The sequence below is a fragment of the Ictidomys tridecemlineatus genome, chromosome 12 (genome assembly GCF_052094955.1).
Source record: "Ictidomys tridecemlineatus isolate mIctTri1 chromosome 12, mIctTri1.hap1, whole genome shotgun sequence".
NCBI classification, from domain to species: domain Eukaryota; kingdom Metazoa; phylum Chordata; class Mammalia; order Rodentia; family Sciuridae; genus Ictidomys; species Ictidomys tridecemlineatus.
The window spans coordinates 17,760,056-17,777,453 of record NC_135488.1 but is presented as its reverse complement, the minus strand read 5'-3'; the positions used below and the strand labels follow the sequence as shown (position 1 = coordinate 17,777,453).

The following is a 17,398-nucleotide window of genomic DNA, read 5'->3' as shown; positions in this document are numbered from 1 at the left end:
TATGCTTTAACTTTTAATAATGTCTATGTGATTGCACATTAGATAAAAGTCTACAGATCACTAATACAAAATTGCAATATTCTAATCTGTTTTATGAAGTTATAACGAGGTGATTTTCTATACAATATAGACAAATTGTCTCATCATTTAAGTATTTTTGCTTAGAGACAAGAAAAATATTCAGATTAAGGAGAAATGAAAATGATGTAATAAGCCTCACTAGGACTTTCTGTTGAAAAGAACTATTGATTAATTAAATATGTTTAAGGTGTAAGTATGGTAGGCATTGCTTTTTAAATTTATAATTTTAATTCAACTTGAAGCAGTCTTTGTGTAGTTAACTATCTATTTATGACTCACAAGTTATCATAATCACTCCATGTCATGGGACTTCAAGCATTCCACCTGAGTCACTTCCTTCTTGGAAAGTGATGAGCCACCTGAAAAAAAAATGAATATCTGAAATAAATAATAAAGGAGTATGACACAGGACCATAACTTATGATAAAGAAGGTAAAGCACCTTATAGATTCTCTAGACCACATAGGATCTAAAAAAAGATGACTAGATAATTTTTCCACTCTTTATTTAAGGGAGTGTACATCAAAGGTAGGAATAAAATTTCAACAGTAAAATTCTTTCTTTAGACATGTAGATTTGCATTCTGGCAAGTCTCACCCACCTCTGTGATGCTGTGGCTATGTGGCTCTAATGGATGATACCATCTCCAGTGCCATGCTGAATTTAGACAAAACTAGGTAGTATATAACATGTATTGGATAGTCTCAAACTAGCTCGATTTCAACTGTGAGTTCCCAGATACCACTCTTTAATAGATTCCATGCTTTTTTTAAAAAAATTTCATGCAAAGTTCATAGATATCTTTCAGTAGATCCATCTGACATGCACTGCTTCATCTTTCATATCACCAGGGATTTTGACCAGACTCCAAGTGAATACACAAAATATCTATGCATTCAGTGGTTGTGGATGCAATGAGAAAAACTTTCCAAGTATAAGAACCAGAGACTTCCTGGATCCTGTACATGTCCCCAGTGAACTAAATCTCATCTGTGCATCTCAAGGAATATGTTTTCAACAAATCCAAAGTATTTTCTAACTGATTTCAGTGAGCTAGTTACATAGAAAGAAATTTAACAACATCCTCAGTGATATATATTTTTGCTGGAAAATTGAGCAGCCCAGCTCCGATGCAGTTTGGTCTTTGGGTTAATGAAAATGCTCTGGCACATAAGCGCCATGTTTATATTCCAGTGCCTGCAGGATTCCCCGCAAATTAAAACTAAACAATAGTGTGTTTGAGGCAAGTTGGAACTGTAAGGATATGGGGCATTGGCTAAGCTGGAAAGAGACAACAACACATATGGCAGTCATATTTGAGGACTCATGTGTGCTTTTAAATATATTTGCACAGCATTTTGTAATTATACCCTTCCTTTAAACGATACAAACTTTTCTATGTAATCAATTTTATTCTTTAGTTAATAAGTGGAATAATTTGAAATGCACCATTTTGTAAATATCCACAAATATTTCTGTTCAGGACCTGTAGACAATCTCTACCCCAAGTAATTAGTGGTATATTAGATTTTGTGTAAAACAATGTAAATTCTGTGAAAGTCATTAAAATTTCACTCTTTTTTAAATCCTAGAAAACACCCATGTGATCAGTTAAAAGAGCTTTACAATGATAAAAGTGAAAAAGTTTTTAATCCATGCCCCAAATTTATTTATCCAAGCTTTTATAATCAAATGAAAAATTACAGATATAAGGTATGTGAAAGCATTTTTAATACAACTACAAGAATTCCTGAACTCCAGAGAATTAATTTTGGTGGAAAGCCCTACAAGTTTAAAAAATATGTAAAAGCATTTAAAAATCCCTCAATTGTTTATCAGAGCAGTGATAAATCTTCCATAAGTAAAGAATGTGAAAAATATTTCACTCAAATTCCATCCATTACTAAAAACCAAAGGCTTTACAATGAAGATATACCCTACGAATTGAAGAAATGTGAAAATGTCTTTAAGTGTTGCTCAAATCTCTTTAAACACTACAGTAATCATACTGGAGAGAAAATCTGGAAATGTAAAGAAAGTGTCAAAGCTTTTAATCAAAAATCACACCTTACTGAACACCAGAAAATTTATACTGGAGAAAAGCCATACAAATGTACAGAATGTGCCAAAGCTTTTAATCGAAAATCACAACTTACTCAACACCAGAGAATTCATACTGGAGAAAAGCCATACAAATGTACAGAATGTGGCAAAGCTTTTAATCGAAAACCACACCTTACTAAACACCAGAGAATTCATACTGGAGAAAAGCCATACAAATGTACAGAATGTGGCAAGGATTTTAATTCAAAATATCACCTTAGTGAACATCAGAGAATCCATACTGGAGAAAAAACATACAAATGTACAGAATGTGGCAAGGCTTTTAATTATAGACTAAGCCTTACTCAACACCAGAGAATCCATACTGGAGAAAAGCCATACAAATGTACAGAATGTGGCAAAGCTTTTAATCGAAAACCACACCTTACTCAACACCAGAGAATTCATACTGGAGAAAAGCCATACAAATGTAAAGAATGTGGCAAAGCTTTTAATTATAGACTAAGCCTTACTCGACACCAGAGAATTCATACTGGAGAAAAGCCATACAAATGTACAGAATGTGGCAAAGCTTTTAAATATAGAGTAAGCCTTACTCAACACCAGAGAATTCATACTGGAGAAAAGCCATACAAATGTAAAGAATGTGGCAAGGCTTTTAATTCAAAATATCACCTTAGTGAACACCAGAGAATCCATACTGGAGAAATGCCATACAAATGTAAAGAGTGTGGCAAGGCTTTTAATCGAAAATCGTGCTTTACTCAACACCAGAGAATTCATACTGGAGAAAAGCCATACAAATGTACAGAATGTGGCAAAGATTTTAATCTAAAATCAGGCCTTACTCAACACCAGAGAATTCATACTGGAGAAAAGCCATACAAATGTACAGAATGTGGCAAAGCTTTTAAATATAGAGTAAGCCTTACTCAACACCAGAGAATTCATACTGGAGAAAAGCCATACAAATGTAAAGAATGTGGCAAGGCTTTTACTTCAAAATATCACCTTAGTGAACACCTGAGAATCCATACTGGAGAAATGCCATAAAAATGTAAAGAGTGTGGCAAGGCTTTTAATTGAAAATCGTGCTTTACTCAACACCAGAGAATTCATACTGGAGAAAAGCCATACAAATGTACAGAATGTGGGAAAGCTTTTAATTATAGACTAAGCCTTACTCAACACCAGAGAATCCATACTGGAGAAATGCCATACAAATGTAAAGAATATGGCAAAGCTTTAAATTATAGACTAAGCCTTACTCTACACCAGAGAGTTTATACTGTAGAAACGCCATACAAATGTAAATAATGTGGCAAAGCTTTTATTCAAAAATCACATCTTACTGGACGCCAGAAAATTCATACTGGAAAAAACCATACAAATGTAAAGAATGTGGCAAAGCTTTTAATAAAAGATTATACCTTAATAAACACTAGAGAATTCATACTGGGAAGACACCATACAAATATCAATAATGTTGCAAAGCTTCTCATTGAAAGTCACTCCTTAGTCAACACCAGAGACTTCATATAGGAGAAAAGCCATACAAATGAAAAGAGTGTGGCAAAGTTTTTAACCAAAAATCATACATTATTTGACACCAGAGAATTAATACTGGGGAAAAGCCGTACTATTGTAAAGAATATGGCAAAGCTCTTTATCAAAGATCACACATTTCTCAACACCAGAGGATTCATATTGGGGAGAAACCATACAAATGCAAAGAATGTGGCAAAGGTATTTTACTAGGAAAAGTATTATTGTTCACCAAATATTCATACTTGATAAGACCATGTCAATGTTAAGAATGTGGCAAAGATTTAAGTGTGCTTCCAGAGTTAACAAGAAATAGGTCATTCATACTTGAGACAATTCTCACAAATCTATAGACTGTAAAAGTCATTTGTTGCAAGATCACACCTTATTGGTCACCAGAAATGTCATACTGGAAAGAAAAATTACAATTGTCCAGAGATAGCTCTGCAGTGCTCACTCCATGAAACCCCAACCCTTGCCCAACTGGCCATTACACAGGAGCCCATGGAAGTGGGCAGGCAGCATGGTTGTATCCTTGGCCCTCTTTCTTTCTGTGGAGCTCACCAGGTTCACTTGTCCTTTCATCAGTTTCTCTGTTTGAATTGATTAAATTCAAATCATATTTTTTTCCAAAGCTATCTCTTTACTTAAAGGCCTCTTTTGTGTCAAACTGACATATTAATAAAACCATCTTATGCCTGAAGTCTATGATCACATCAATGTTTTTCCCATAAACTCAGATGGACAGCATGTTCCTTTGTCAATGTCTTATTTATTTCATTTTGGGGGTATACTGAAGATTTAATTCAGGGACACTCAAACACTAAGCCACATCCCAGCCCTGGTTTGTATTTATTTATAGGCACAATTTCACTGAGTTGATTAAGGCCTCACTTTTAGTACTCAGGCTGGGTTTGAACTTGTGGTTCTATTTTCTCAGCCTCCTGTGCTGCTTGGATGACAAGCATGCATGTCAATGTCTTTTGCTCTGAGGTTAAATTTTACTCAGGATTTTATGGGCATAAAGAGCATGAAAAAGATATTTTTGTCACCCTTCAGATATCATTGTGGGTGTGAATGCTCACACTGAATAGACAGCAGGAGGCCTGTCTATGACCCTGAGAGCCCTGAGACTCCATCCATGACTTTGAGCCCCTGATCCTCCAGAGAGTTTGCACATATGAGAAAAAAGCATACTACCATTTCCCACCCGTAAACATACTATAGCAGTTAGTAGCAGACCCGGGGTAGCACTGTGTGTCTTTGTACCAATGTGTGGCTCTGCTTGCATATATCTGACATCTGTTTTTGAGAACATTGAGCCAGTTCCTGATGAAACATAGTTGCCCTTTTTTCTCTTAAAAGAAAACCACAACCCTGCACACTTTTTAAATCAATGATTGTGTTATATTTGAAAAAAAAATGGTGTCAATGAAAAGCCAGTAACATCCTGCCAGTAACACTTACAGTGTCACCCATGAAAAATGTCTGTCCCAAGCCACATTGTGAAAGCTCAGATAGTTACATCTTTTTCAGAATCCATCCTCGGCTCCTCAAGGTGCTTCTTTCCAGGGAACGAAGTTTTTAACAGTCAATAATGTATGAGGAAATCTCTTCCACTGCAGTACCTCAGGTTCTCTCAGGATTCTGGAAGGCTCAGTCTTCCTCTGGGCACTGTGCTACACACTTTTCATCCAAGCAGCAGGAGAGGCTGAGGAAGGAGGATCACAGTTTCAAAACCAGCCTCAGCAATTTCACAAGAATCTAAGCTACTTAGGAAGACCTTAACTATGAATAAAAAAATTTGGGGATGTGGCTCAGTGCTGGAGAGCACTTTGGTTTGATCCCAAGTACAAAAAAAAGAAAAAAAAGACAAAGAGACTCAGTTTTTTTTTGGTCATCAGACTCAGGTTTTTGCTGTGCATAAGTCTGAACAATTGCAACATTTAAAAATCTTTTTTAAAAAAATGATAATAGCTATAGTTACTTAGTGATCACAATTCAGACTAAAAAATCATGACTTAATCAACACCAGAGAATTCACACTGGAGAAAATCCATAGAAATGTAAAGAAGGTGACAAAGCTTTTAATAAAAGAACAACACCAGAGAATTTATACTGGGGAGAAACCATACAAATATCAATAATGTGGCAAAGCTTAGGAAGTTAGGTAGATCATAACTCTAAATAAAAGAGACCCCAAGAAGACACAGAGACATCCTTGTGAACTCCACTGCAGGTGTGAACTTAGCTTTATACCTCACTGCTCAGAAGTTCTCAGCCATGGAAGTGGTTACACCCAGTGGACATTGAGCCTTTTAGAGGCATTTTTTATTTTCAAGGTAGGGAACAGGATTACTAAACACCATTATGGTTGGCAATCCCCTTGCCAAAAATAAGTCTTTGGTCTCTAATTTTAACCATGTTTAGGCTCAGGAACTCTGGGTTAGATCATACATGCTGGAAAAAAACCTGGTATTTTTTCTAATTTATTATTTTCTCCCCAATGCTTTAAGCACAATGATTGTCTCCAAGTAGTGAGGAAAGAGGAAAGAAAAGAAAGAAAAGAAGGAGCAAAAGGAGAAACACAGCATATTATTAGAAGAAACCTAAATCCTGAAGGCAGGAGAATTATTAATTTGACCCTGATTGTGGTGCTAAAAACATTCTGACCAAGAGTTCTACCATCCTTCCCAAACCTTACCAGTCTCAGGTCAGTTGTCAATATTGAGCCAGATGCCTGTACTTGAACATCAGACAAGATTCTTCCTTAGCAGAAACCCCATTGAGGATGTAGTCTTTCCAGGTGTGCACACATGTGCGCGCGCGCGCGCACACACACACACACACACACACATTCAGGCGATCAGAATCTGCAACCCCATGCTGAAGCTGGTGGCCTGGGACATTATCTTGCCATCTACAAGAAAAACATTTGACTTCTGATCCTGCACATTACACCATTTTCTGTGCAGTGTTTCACTTTCCCCTTCCAAGGTGCTATACCAGAGGGGAAAAAAAAGGTCCAGTGAGATTCAAAGCCAGGCCCCTGCCCTCATATCTCTACCTGAGTAGTTTGCCTTGTCCCAAACATCCTGAGCTTGCCCCAGGCAGGAATCACCTGATGATAAATTGAGGATCAAAGGACAGAGGAGAGACTGTTGAGAGGCATTAGATTTCTCTGCTCTGCTGGCCAAGCTTTATGCCTCACTGGAAGATACTCTGTTAAAACAAAAAGTCCTGCTGCTCTGCAATCACCCACAAGGGTCTATAGGGTCAGTGAAGCAAAAAAAAAATTATCACAAACACAGGTTCTTGCCTGAGGGAGTAGAGAGCAAGCCTCTAGAAGGATCTACAGAGTCATTTTTTTTTTCTGGAAATAGAATGTACTTGTGTTACCACAGCCTTTTACAGACTAGACTCTCTTTCTTTGACAATGGGGCTTTGCTGACCATGAAGGGGATAAATTCTTTGATTGTGTGTATGTGTGTTGGTGGGTGTGTGTATGTTGGGGGCAGAGGAAGGTACTGGAGATTTAACTCAAGAGCATTCTACAGCTTTTCTACTATACGGGAAGAAGATACCTAGATGTGTTTTTGTAAATTTCACTGTGATCCAGGGTCTCACTAAATTGTTCCGGCTGACCCTGAACTTAAAATCCACCAGCTTCAGTCCCCTGAATCCCTTGATTTATAGGCATGGACCACCACACCCAGGCATGCTCTACTTCACCCAGTAATGACCTTCTGTAGAGAGTTAATTCTTAGAAATAGTTAGCCATCTTCCCAAGTTGTTCATGTGAAAATTAACTAATATTATTTCCATACTACCAATATCCTTCCTATTATGCTCCCAGCATCCAAAGTCCGCTTTGTCTGATCTAATCATGACATGTCCAGGTACCAGAATACCAGAGATGGCTCATGCCCCCTAAAGCTCACTGAAATTATAACATACTAACCCTAAATCCACTTATGCTGTCTCATCTTTTCTTCCTGCACAAATACAAGAAAGTCTCTTTCCCATTTTCTCCATCATCTCCCACACCCTCATCTTCTGACCAACCCTGGAGCTTCCCAAATGCCTCTTAAGTACTGCTTGTAGAAAACTGTTCTCTGTGACAGTGCATGTGTTTATGTGCATCTTCTATATATGTTTAAAACAAACTCAAGGCACTCTTAGGGCAATGGAAAATCTATAAATCTCAAAAGGGCCAGAGCAACTACATCTGTAACCTGTACCACTTGATCTTTTTCATGAGGAGGCACTGAAGCCCCTTCTTTCTGTTAGGCCTTCCCCCTCTTAGAGTTGGGGAGAACAAAGGGCTGCCAGAGGTGAGTGGAAAGGAGGGGCACTGCACCTGGAATGTGGGAATTGTGCAGGCACTGTTCCTGTTGCACCATTGATGTAAACGTGGGTTGCAGAAGAGGTACATTATCAGATAAAGTCCACAATAGTTTGGAGTAGAGCTAGGCTTGTACACCAAGATTCAAATTCAAGATATCTTCTCACCTTCTTAGTTACCTTTTTTATAAACATGTTAAAGCATCAAAAAAGGCAGGGCATATGTTCTGGGTGTTCATAAAACCAGATTATACTTTTCAGGAGAAGAATATTTTGTCTCTACTTTTCTCCTCCAGATTGGTATTATTAGCGCCTATGACCATATCTCTGCCACCACCAGGACTTCAGTCTGTGGGGAAATAGTCTGCCTGTCCTGTATGGGGAGGAGGACCTGTACCAGTCTAAATAAATTTCCAGCTACAGTACTATAGTAGTACTGTAGTCAAAGACCCTAGCTTCATATAACTTCCTAGAATCTGAAGTAAAACCTGCCTCAGCACAGGACACTTCAGGGACTATGATGGAAGCAACCAACAGAAGCCCCCAGTCACCTGCAAAGTGCCCTTCTTTGGCAAAAATGAAAAAACAAAACAAAAAAACATGCTCACCATCTAGTGGTCTTATCAGGCAACTGTGGGTATCTGTACATCATGATCCAGAATCGTTATTTAAGAAAACCATGGTCCATCCAATCATGGTTATAGTGCAGTAACTCGGCCTTTAGAGATTCTTTTTTTTATTTTTTAAAATATTTTGTTTTTCGTTTGAGGTGGATGCAATTTATTTAAATTTTATTTTTTTGTGGTGCTGAGGATCAAACCCAGTGCCTCAGGCATGCTATGAGAACACACTTCCACTGAGTCACAAATCCAGCCCCCTTTATTGTTTTTAAACAAGAGATTGGGTATTGCTTTAATCTCTGGAAGAGAAGTAACAGTTAAAGTGTTTACAGGGATTTGATTCTTAGCTGTGGTTGTTGTGGTTGAAGGTCTTAATGGGGTCATTGCAACAGGATTCCCTGAACATCTCAGCAGTAGAGATCCATGCACCCAGCCCCTTAAATCTCAGGGTCTGTCAATCAGGGCTGAAACTAGACAATTCTGGATGCAAGTCATTAAGCTGTAAGTTAGTGAGGTCATAATAACTTTTTTAGTTTGTAAAGTGGTGAAAAAAATTGTTTTTGAAGGAGAGACTAAATCAGGGCACAGATTCTAAGCCCCAACCATGCAATTGAATGGATAATTAAAATTAAGATTTTTGAGCCAGTCTGAGTCTCATATAATAAGGCTGAACTGCAACCTGAGAATTCACATTTCTATCCAGTTCTCTGGTAAAACTGATGTTTGTCTGGGACCCAGTCTTTGGGATGCAGGATCAACCATAGTATGACTTAGGCTAAACTACTTCTTGCTAAATGATAGGGGATAGATTTGCATGGGGAGAGCATGAGATTCAGGGAATAATTCTATAAAAGTGGGGGTCACTGTTCTGACCCCCACATGCTTTTCTATCATGAAGAAATTAACCTGCAACCCGGCCTGAAATAAGTGGTCAGGATATATCACATTCCTCAGTAAACTGTTATCTGCAGGACAAAATCAGGTATAAAATAATGTCCATAAGAGGAAGCTGTGTTACCCTTAAGAAGGAAACATCTGTGACTCTTTCCATGCACCACATTCTTAAACTCAGAGAGATAGAAATATTTTTTCCTAGCTCTAAAATCTGCAAGAATTTATGGTTAAGAATCCAATGAGAATGAGTTGCATTGGCCAAGGTGACCTAAAGTTATCATAGCAGTGGGGACTTGACAATTGGATGTCATCCAGCTGTCAGTTCAAAGTCAAGTACTAAGCCTGCATGGTACTTTTTGGAAACTTCTCTGGGATACCCAACAAAAGTGGATTGCATGAAAGGCACACTGTCTCTCTCCCCTTTCAGAAGACCCATTATCTACTATGAGAGTGTCCCCTTTCCCTGTTTATCCCTTCAATAAACTAATGCCTGCTTTTCTGAGTGAAATATCTGAAATCTTTCTGACTTAGTTACAAGAATTAGAGTTTGAAGGGGGGCCTTCTTACTGTCTCAGTTTATATGAAGTCACCAACCTTGTATCATTAAACATTTAAAAAGTTCTCATGATCTACATTAAACTTGCTCCAGCTACACTTTCAAGATTTACAGAGTTGTAGTCTCCAGCTCTTTCAGGAAAAGCCAAAAGATAGACCTAAGATCAGCTAAGATAAAGCTAAATGGTGTGGCTGTCTTTTTCCTCATACTCTAGTAGTTAGGACCACCAGGAGATAAGGTTGAGTCCAGTTTCTGTGCAGCAAAGATCTTTGGTTCCCACTTCTGTGTTCAAATAACCAATGAGGTTAGGATGGTCATCATCCACAGTATTTGAGGGCAGGAATGAGATGTCTCCACAAGATACATGCGCATTTTCATCACTTTCAAATAAAGACTTGCATGTGAGGTGTTTTATGCTAGAAAATCATCAAAACAAATGGTAAGGCTGTTCACTAAATAACCAGAAGTATTCCATCAGAGGATCAGTATCTCCAGCATAGGGGGCTCTGGTAAATGCTTGGCTCAATAAACGACACTTAGTTTAGAAATAAGCAATGATCTGATCTCCACACACAAATTCTGTTCAGCCTATTTAAACCACTAGTACATAGAGCCAATCAGAAGTTATCCCTTCTCAAGGGACACTCAAGGAACTGGAAACAATAACCTTGCTTTACCTGTTCTACTCACTCAAGAAAAGTATCTCAGTTGATGTGGTTTTAATATGCATTGCAGAACTAGTAAAGAATTTGCCTGAAACTAAAAACAAATTATTGGCTATAAATGTATGCCCACTTATAAATGTGAGTTTAATACAGTAAAAGAAACAAAAAAACACTTTCAGAGTTAATTTGTCCACTGAGCAACATCCCCAGCCCTATTTTTTATTTTTTTTAGAGAGAGAGTTGCTTTATACCGTGGTATTGCTGAGGCTGGCTTTGAACTCAGGATGCTCCTTCCACAGGCTCCAGGGCCACTCGGATTACAGGCATGTGCTACTGCACCTGGCCCCAAATTTGTTTTCTTTTACAAGTAAAATATCTGTAGGTAGTTCTGACTTAGGCACAGCTGATTTCAGGAATCAGTGTCCTTTCATCTCTCACTTCCCATTTCATTTTCCCATTTCATTACAGGGCAATAAGGTTTCCATGCTCACTTTCTACAGTTATTTGTGGCCTCTGGAACAGTATGTCCAGACCAGCTAAAACCAACTTGGCAGGTTAAGAGCCGCTTGTTCAGGGGTCTTCATGCTAAGACTTCCTGGTCTGGGTAACCTGTCTGACTCACCCCCACATGGAGTAGAATTCAGAATGGGATTCCCAGGAAAAAACACAAGCAATTTCTGGAAGAAAAGAAAACAGACACTGGAGACAAATAACACATTAGACTCCCTTCTGATCCTCAGGAAAGCGATTGTCTATACTGTGGAGCTGAGAAGTCTGTTAGTTCATGACACTGTTCAAGCACTCAGGGCTCAGGACATTCCCACTTCATAGATGAGGAAAACAGAACTCAGAGGGGTTAAAATTCCTGTCGAAGGCCACTGGCCTTGAAAGTGGTATACCTGAATATAAAGACAAATCCAGACTGTTTTGAATCAGTCTTGACCTCCCAGCTCAAGGCTAGTCTCTATCAAGTACAAGAAGCTTCTCATTGACATAAAGGAGGAAGAGGGGTAGCAGGAAAGATAAAGATTCCCTGATAGAACTTCACATAGGCCCTGTACTGGTAAGTTTGTTCCTGAGTTTGGGAGGCTTTCTGCCTACTAATACCTTCTAGTGATTGATACACATATATATTCCCACATCACCTTTGCAGTTTTGGCATTAGTATTGTTTTTTTGTTCACTTATTTTTCTTAAGTTAACTTGCCTGTTATACTTACAGAAATGTCCTCAAAACCTTAAGTGTTTGTGGCAGTTTTAAATCAAAATGAGTAATGCTTGCCTCAAATAAAAAAATAGTTTTAAATTTTGATAAAAGTATTAAATGAATGGCTAGCCATCTGTTCACCATTTAATATCATCCCAAAACTGAGGTGGGGTCTTCAGAATCAACTTGGAAAATTAGAGTTACCAGGTCACACCAGAACACAAATGACCCCTATGCTCCTCCTCCACATGCAGTTTTTCATTCCTGCAATTTCCTCTGCACTCTAAGAGCAAGTCTAAGGAAGTACCAGCTCCTCTAAACCAGGATGCCATGTTATCCTACCCAAAATGTGGCCAAGTCTCCACACCTTATCCTCAGGCTCTAGGTCCTCGCCACTGCAACCCTAGTTTCTGAACACATAGTTTTATAGGTGTAAAAATTTATTCAGGGGCCTTGGTTTCTTCTAGCTCTATTTTTCCTGAACATTGTATCATGTTATAATTCCCATTTTACCTTTAGTGTGATTATTTCTTTAAGTGCCCTGGGAAGAAGTCACCAGGTTTGCACAGTGTATCCAGGAAGCCAGGCAGTGTTAGGCCATACACATATTTGCCCAATTTTCTTCTGCCTACCTGCTGCACAAATGTCTGTCTTAGACCAAATTTCAGGGGAAGACACAGAGGCCACCAACCCCAAAATCAAGGAGGGCCTTTGAGGGTAAGAACAAATACCAGTCACTGTGAAGAGGCAAAAAGTCATTCCTCAGGGACCTGGTCTAACTATCTTGCACAAACAGCTGTGATAGAGCTGTATTTGATCAATATCCCCTGATTCCTTGCACAAGGTTTTCTTTTATTCAACTGTGATTATTTCTATCACAAATGACTTTGATCTCCTTTCTCTAAGGATAGAATGTGAAAACTTCTCCTTCTAAAATTGTTTAGTCTCTATAGAACATCCATGTAGTCATAATTACTTTCTCTCACTGAGCAGATGAACCACATGACATCCTAGTAGATCCTATAGAAATAGAAATTTAAAAAAAAACTTGGAAAAACAAAAAGATCTAGAGAATCCCACCACACCTTGCCCTCATCCTGAAGACTCCAAGACTTTTTATCCTTTGGGTGGAGAAGGCTTCATGTGACTGCTTAAACCAGAAGGCTGCACATAAAGGACATTTCCTCTGTCTCAGAAATCAATATGAAGTCATTTTGTCTTCAAGAAGGCAGGTTGTGGCTTTTCTTTCACAGTTGGCCACTTAGCTCCCTTCTGCTCAGCCCTGTTTTACAACTGGGTTTAAATCTGGCTCCTCTCTCAGTTTGGTAAGGGTCATCCTTAGGGGGTCAATGCATCCCACCAATTCAAACTCAGTACAACTACACCAGAAAGACAGCTGAGTATGGGTGAGACACACAAATAGTCTGAGGAGCAGAGGTCCAAACAATTTAAGGACAGATATTCTCCCAAACACCTAGAATACCAAGAAAGTGTGATCTTGTTGAAAAGGGATGGGAGAGAACAGAAATCATTCCCCAACCAAGAATACTTTCTTTACACTCACTTCTTGTTTTATTATTTGGGGTAAAATGTTTATATTTTACAGATTATTTTTAGAATAGCTAAAAATTATAAGGAACCTAATCATCCAAGATAGCAATATGGCTGAGTATCTATGGTGCAACTCTTCTAAAAGCTCTTATGCAGACCTAAGAATGATGGTTTAAAAATATGGATGGTTTAATTCAGATAATGTTCATATGTAAAAAAATAGTTAATTGCATGTGTGATGAGATTACTACTGTGCTAGGTGATGCTACATTTCTTGAGCAAAATGTTTCAACCAATGTACAACTATAGTGCACCTAGTGAACTTCTGGACTAGTGCATTCAAATATAGAAAGATATGACCCAAGTCTAATCCCTGTTTCTACTCAGTGCCTCAGAGTGGCCTGGGATACCCAACTGTGGCCTGCATGCCCTTAACAGGTCTGTCCCTAAGAATTTATGCTAGAAAGCTCATCCAGGTGCCTAACCTCTCCTGCTTCATAGCAGGTGACACACCAAGAAAAATGACACTGTATTTTGCAGAGTGCATGTGGTCTTGAAAAGTTTTTTTTTTTAATTATAAGGCTTAGAATGGACATTCCAATGAGAATGAATGTGTTTGTGTTGCTTGGGGGTTGAGCTCTGACCCTGACCTCAGGGGGTATACAATTACATCTTGCTCCTTCTTCAGTATTGTAAGAGAACTCAAGGTCACTAGTACCTGCCATGTACCACAGCCACAGTTCTCTGTGTCTGTTTTTCTGTCTCTCTTTTTGCTGCTCACTTTGCCAGCAGAATCACATAGGGAGTTCCTTCATCAGCTCTGTGTAAGGCCATAGTTTGACATGCTGCTTGTTAAAACTGGGATAAAACTAGAGCTGTGGTCCCCTTCCTTGTTGGGACTGCTACCTCTACTGGCCAGAAAATACAAGGGTAGTGTGGGTCATGTCTGACATGACCAAGAGTCTGTGCCAGCATTACGCTCAGCTCCTGGACCAAATTTCCTCAAAAGGCTTGCTGCATTAATTTAACCTTGACAATTCAAGAAGATACTTACCTCAAGTTTTTACTTCCAGAGATACATGGCACACCATAGCTGGGGGCATCTTGGGCACATTGCTACCAGTCTAAGCTTGGCTTAGCTAAGGAACTGGTCTTTGGGGAAATAACCCATCTCTCTCCCCAAGATCTGAGGACCAGGCCTGGTTTCCATTCACCTACACTTCATTGGGAAAGGTGTGGTTTTTGGCCCCAATATGTTTCACTCCTTTCTTGCTTCCTTCTCCCTTTTCCCTTCTCTCCCCATATGTATTTTTTTCTCATAATCATGGGCAAGACAACTGTGTACAAGTCATTCCTGGACTCATGGTCATGTGCCTTAAACTTCCCAGTCAATCTTTCAAGTGAAATGTTGTCCCCACTTCATAAATAAAGCAAAACTGGTCCCCAGAATACAATGGATGTTGTTACTGAGAAGCAAAAGTAAAAAACACTGAGAAGGCAACATCTCTAGCAATTAGAAAAATGCAAATTAAAACTAAATACCATCTCATACTAACTATGATGTCAATTATCAAGAATATAAGTAAAAGCAAATTTTGGTGAGGATGTGGGGGAAAGAAAACACTCAAAACTTGTGGTGAGACTTCAAATTTGTGTAACCTCTGTGGAATGCAGTATGCAGATTTAAAAAAAACACTAGGATTTTTGAACCAATTATTACATTTTTTGGCATATATACAAAGGAATTAATATCAGCATACTACAGTGACACAGCCACACCAATGTTTATAGCAACCCAATTCACAATAGCTAAGCTATGGGACCAAGCTAGATGCCCATCAACAGACAATGAATAGAGAAATTGTTGTATATATACACACAATAAAATATTACTCAGCCATTAAGAAGAATGACTCTATGACATTGCCAGTAAATAAATGGATATGGAGACTGATATGCTAAGTGAAAAAAGAGAATCCAAAAAAACCATAGGTGAAATGTTTTTGCTGGCATGTCCAGGCTAATGATTCAAAGCATTTATTCACAATAAATGAGGGAGGGAAAGAGGAGAAGTTCAGTAGATTATCCAAAGAAGCATTCAAGAAAGATAGAATAGATAGGAATAGAAATGACAGAAGAATGAATGTAACATACATTAGGTTGTATGCATATAAAAATATATAAATAAATTCCACCATCATATCCACCCACAACAATGAGATTCAAAATTAGAATAATTATAAATGAACACAATACCTTTATTTATTTTATTTATTTTTTTGTGGTGCTGAGGATCGAATGCAGTTTTTCACATGTGTCTGGCAATTATGAATCATAAATAGGAATTCCTGTGCTTGTTTAATTTTACCAAAATAAATTATATGACATATTTACTTAAGAAGAACAACTAAAATAACGTAAATTTAAAAATAACAAATAGGAACATAGGAATAAATTGATAGCATCATTGTCTGATAATGAAATGTCTTTAGGTTTATTCCAGAATTTTCTGAGTCTCTCCCCAAGTGGAGTATGCAAAGGTGTTCAGTCCTGAAAATGAGGTAGAAGTCCAGAATGCTGCAAAGAGGAGCAGAAGGGACTGCACTCCTGTTGCACTGATATGCAGGTGAAGGAATCCAAGGACGCAGGTAATCTCAAGGAAGCCCATGGTTTAACTAGGGCAGAGAGGATCAGGGTGCCATGACCAAGGGTCTGTGCTAGCATTAAGTTCAGCTATTTATTTATTGGCACATATATGGAGTTATTCATAGAATTAGAAAAATCTGGTATTAGTTTTCCTGAATTCACAATGAAAGACAAATATATTTTTTTCTCTCTTTGAAAAGAGAGACCCTTGACCCTCTCTTTACAATTAGTCTTGTCTGTAATATGTGAATTTTTTGCAACCCTGATATTTGGGGAGTAAGATACAGACCTCTGCTTTGAATCAGATCTGCTCTGTTTGCATCAAAACAAGCAGGCAGAGGTGAGCAGTTAATAATGCTATTTTTTTTCTTTGTAAAGTGCAGAGTGTCCAGCACTAATTATGGATGCACCCCTGGGCAGATTCTTTTTTACTTTTGAGGAAAGTCATGTGAGTGCCCAGGGCCCAAGTTCCAGGTGAGGGTGGGGGGGGAAGCTAGACAAAGTGCACAGGTTTGCCTAGGTCTGTGCAATGCTGCCATAATGTGACAACCACAGGTATTTCTCTTAAAAAATGCCTCACAAGAGAGCAAGGGAGCCCAGAGACAGCTGGGTTGTACACATGTCTGTGCTCTCTGATGTCTCTTTTGTTCTGATCCTTTCATTCTGCCTCCAGATGAAACTCAGAAAAAAATTCAGCTCTAATGTTGCCATCCAGGTCCAAGTCTCCTCTAGGGCACCTGCAGAGCCTGCTGGAAGCCTTCACCAATGGGTGCACTCATCATTGTCAGAGTTTATTGGGGACTTAATATTTCTTTTCTGTTGCTACTGTTTTTGTTTTAGCTCCCACCCCCAGGTAGCCCATGTACCAGTCAACTCCACTGGGCTTATAGTTCTTTTACAAGATGTATTGACAACTTCCCAAGAGACTATAAGACCATATCCATTTATGTATTTTTACACAGATAAAAAAAAACCAAAAATTCAGCACTCTTTTGTCGTGGTCTTAGTATAGGAAGTGGCCTAGGTGATGAAACTTTGAAGAATCAAACTCAATTATTCAGCATTAGAACCAAATAGAACTTAGAACTCTGTAACCAACCACACACATTCCAGAGAGGGTGCATCATTCCTCTCATTTAAATGGAGATGCACAAGAGAAAAATATGTTTTTATGATGTATGAAAACCTTCCATGGTTCTAGGCACAAAAATGTCCTGAGCATATTT

General features: G+C 38.5%; 1 protein-coding gene across 1 annotated transcript in view; it reads left to right on the top strand.

Annotated features, from left to right (window-relative positions):
- LOC144369081 (uncharacterized) overlaps positions 1–4,440 on the top strand; it is a 71,502-nt gene extending 67,062 nt beyond the window's left edge. Inside the window, exon 5 of the mRNA XM_078028137.1 lies at positions 1,674–4,440. Coding sequence (XP_077884263.1) covers positions 1,674–3,198 — 1,525 coding nt within the window. The 3' untranslated portion in view covers positions 3,199–4,440. The remainder of the gene's footprint in view (positions 1–1,673) is intronic.
- The last annotated feature ends 12,958 nt before the right edge of the window (positions 4,441–17,398 follow it).